We start from the raw sequence: 2500 nt of genomic DNA on the forward strand, positions 1-2500 counted from the left end.
TACGAGCCTTTATCTCAAGTAATAAAGTCCTGCAGCCTTCAATATCTCGAAATTAGGATGCAATTTCTGGAAAAAACTCGATTCTGTTTAGCCTCGTCTAGTTTCTGTGTCTGGCATTGCAAGGCCAGAACACTGAGAACTCCGATACCGTTTAAATCCGGCTCCTAAATTCACCGCTGGATTTTGAACAGGATTTAGGCTAATATCTCTTTCAAAATAAATAATACACCCGGATAATCAAAACGGACACATGTTGGGGAACAAAAATCCGGTATTTTAGTGTTTTGTTCTCTTTTGGTTCTCTCTCTTTCCAATTTCTTTCGTTCGATATCGAATGAACCTTTGCGCTCTGGCTCCTGCAGAGGACGGTCGGAGCGGCAGCGTGGTCTCGGAGGGCCTGAGGGCAACGCTGGCGGGGCTTCGGCCTTGGACGAACTACAGCGTCAGCGTCGCTGCCTCGACCAGGGCGGGGGAGGGGCTGGCCTCCCTGCCGCTCGTATGCACCACCGACCAGGACGGTAAGTTACATATCACACACACACACACACACACACACACACACACACACACACACACACACACACACACACACACACACACACACACACACACACACACACACACACACACACACACATACACATGAACGCATGCATACCGCATAGCGTCCCTGCCATCCACACGGTTAAGACATCGTTTTTCACCACTTCTCGTACAGTTCCCGAGGCTCCCGCCCGCGTCAAGGCTGTGGTGTCCGGCCCTCGAGCTGCCGTGGTGTCGTGGGCGCCACCCGCAAGCCCCCGCGGCCGCATCACCAGGTACACTGTCCATTGGGCTTCCGCGGGTAGCCGGAGCGCCCCGCACACCCGTCGTGTCAGTCCGCACTTCACTCACCTCACCTTACACGACCTGTCGCACACCGCACATGAGGTAATGAAGCGTCTGATCTCCACACACCTTGCGTGGCGTAAATCTGTCGATGAGATGACATTCCTTACAACGCTAAGGGACACTCAGTTGCACGACCTGCTTCTCACCCATGTTTGATATCACTCACATATCCTTATGTGACACCCCTTTACTCATGAAATATCATCTTCACAGCAGTCACAGCATTAAAAATACCCATCCCGAAAATGAGTCCTTTTATTTTCAGTCAAGGAGGTATTAGTAATGTGAGTCTAACGTGGTATTTTCATAGGTGTGGGTCACAGCATCTACCAAGATAGGCGAAGGACCTCGGAGCAGCGTTGCAATGGTCACTCCCTCTCATACAGGTACGTCTTTAGTACGCCTGTTGCATGGTGGATGTACTTTCGAAAGAAAACATGAATATAGAAATATAGAAATAAAAATGACAAGAAACATGAATAAAAAAAGAAACGTTCTAAGCAGTACGTTTTCCATTTCCCGCAGTGGGCGCGGGAATATGGGCTGTGGGCGGAAACCTGACGGCGGCGTGGAAGGAGGACGTAAGTCTGCCCTGTGGCGCCGTGGGAGTTCCGGAGCCTCTTCTGAGGTGGAGTCACGAGAGGCTGGAAATTCCCGACACACATCCCAGGTGAGGGAGCGCTGCATATTTATCCTCAAGAAACGTTATATCCCTGGATTTTCTTACAACGAGAAATGAAGAAGAAAGGAAATTGAATTGAAAAAAAATAAAAAACAAAAATAGCTAGAATATATTTGTGTGTGTGTACAAATATGTATGTATATATATATATATATATATATAATATATTATATATATATATATATTATATATACTATACATATATATCATAATACATATATATATATATATATATATATATTATATATATATATACATATATATATATATATATATGTGTGTGTGTGTGTATGTATATGTATATATGTATATTATATATATATATATTATAATATCTTATATATATATTTATATAAATATATTACATATATATATTATATATATATATATATATATATGCATATATATATATATATATATATATAAATATATATATATATAAGATATATACATACAATATAATGCAATGCATTGCCCACACCCCATAGGTTCACTGTACAGCCGGATGGGACGCTGACACTAACGGACATACAGCGCAGTGACAGCGGTCGCTACACATGCACTGCTTCCAACCACCATGGCGACGACTCCGTTACTTACAACCTCACTGTCCTTGGTAAGTCATTATTCATGTGATTTATGTTATAATCATTGTTTATTACCTTCTTGTGCGCAGTTTTTTTTTTTTTTTTTGTGAAGTCGGTACGTTAACAATAACCAATCTTGTCGACTTTGTCCGTCTACCTTCTCCTATTTCTCTGCCTCGCTCTGTTTCTTCCCCTTTCATTGGTTTCTTCTTCCTCCTCTTCCCATTTCCTTTCTCTCCTCTCTTGCTTCTTCTGCTCCATGTCCTTTGCGTCCTCCTTATTTTTCCTCTTCATTATCATTCTTTCTTGTCAGCTACGGTGTTATATCGTCAATTCTGTA

At 42.6% G+C, this 2500-nt stretch overlaps 1 protein-coding gene across 5 annotated transcripts in view; it reads left to right on the forward strand.

Annotated features, from left to right (window-relative positions):
* Window positions 1–2500, forward strand: part of LOC122258359 (cell adhesion molecule Dscam1) — an 86669-nt gene that overhangs the window by 61529 nt on the left and 22640 nt on the right. For all 5 annotated transcript variants that reach the window (XR_015192348.1, XR_015192349.1, XM_086552404.1 and 2 more), the window contains 5 exons: window positions 363–518; window positions 719–930; window positions 1202–1277; window positions 1417–1561; window positions 2062–2189. Coding sequence is in view for 3 of the 5 variants with exons in the window: in XM_086552404.1 (XP_086408530.1) it covers window positions 363–518; window positions 719–930; window positions 1202–1277; window positions 1417–1561; window positions 2062–2189 (717 nt within the window). In the remaining 2 variants the exon portion in view is untranslated. The remainder of the gene's footprint in view (window positions 1–362; window positions 519–718; window positions 931–1201; window positions 1278–1416; window positions 1562–2061; window positions 2190–2500) is intronic.

This window comes from Penaeus japonicus, unplaced genomic scaffold, assembly GCF_977035675.1.
Source record: "Penaeus japonicus unplaced genomic scaffold, GWHDUDI00000001_assembly GWHDUDI00000002, whole genome shotgun sequence".
NCBI classification, from domain to species: domain Eukaryota; kingdom Metazoa; phylum Arthropoda; class Malacostraca; order Decapoda; family Penaeidae; genus Penaeus; species Penaeus japonicus.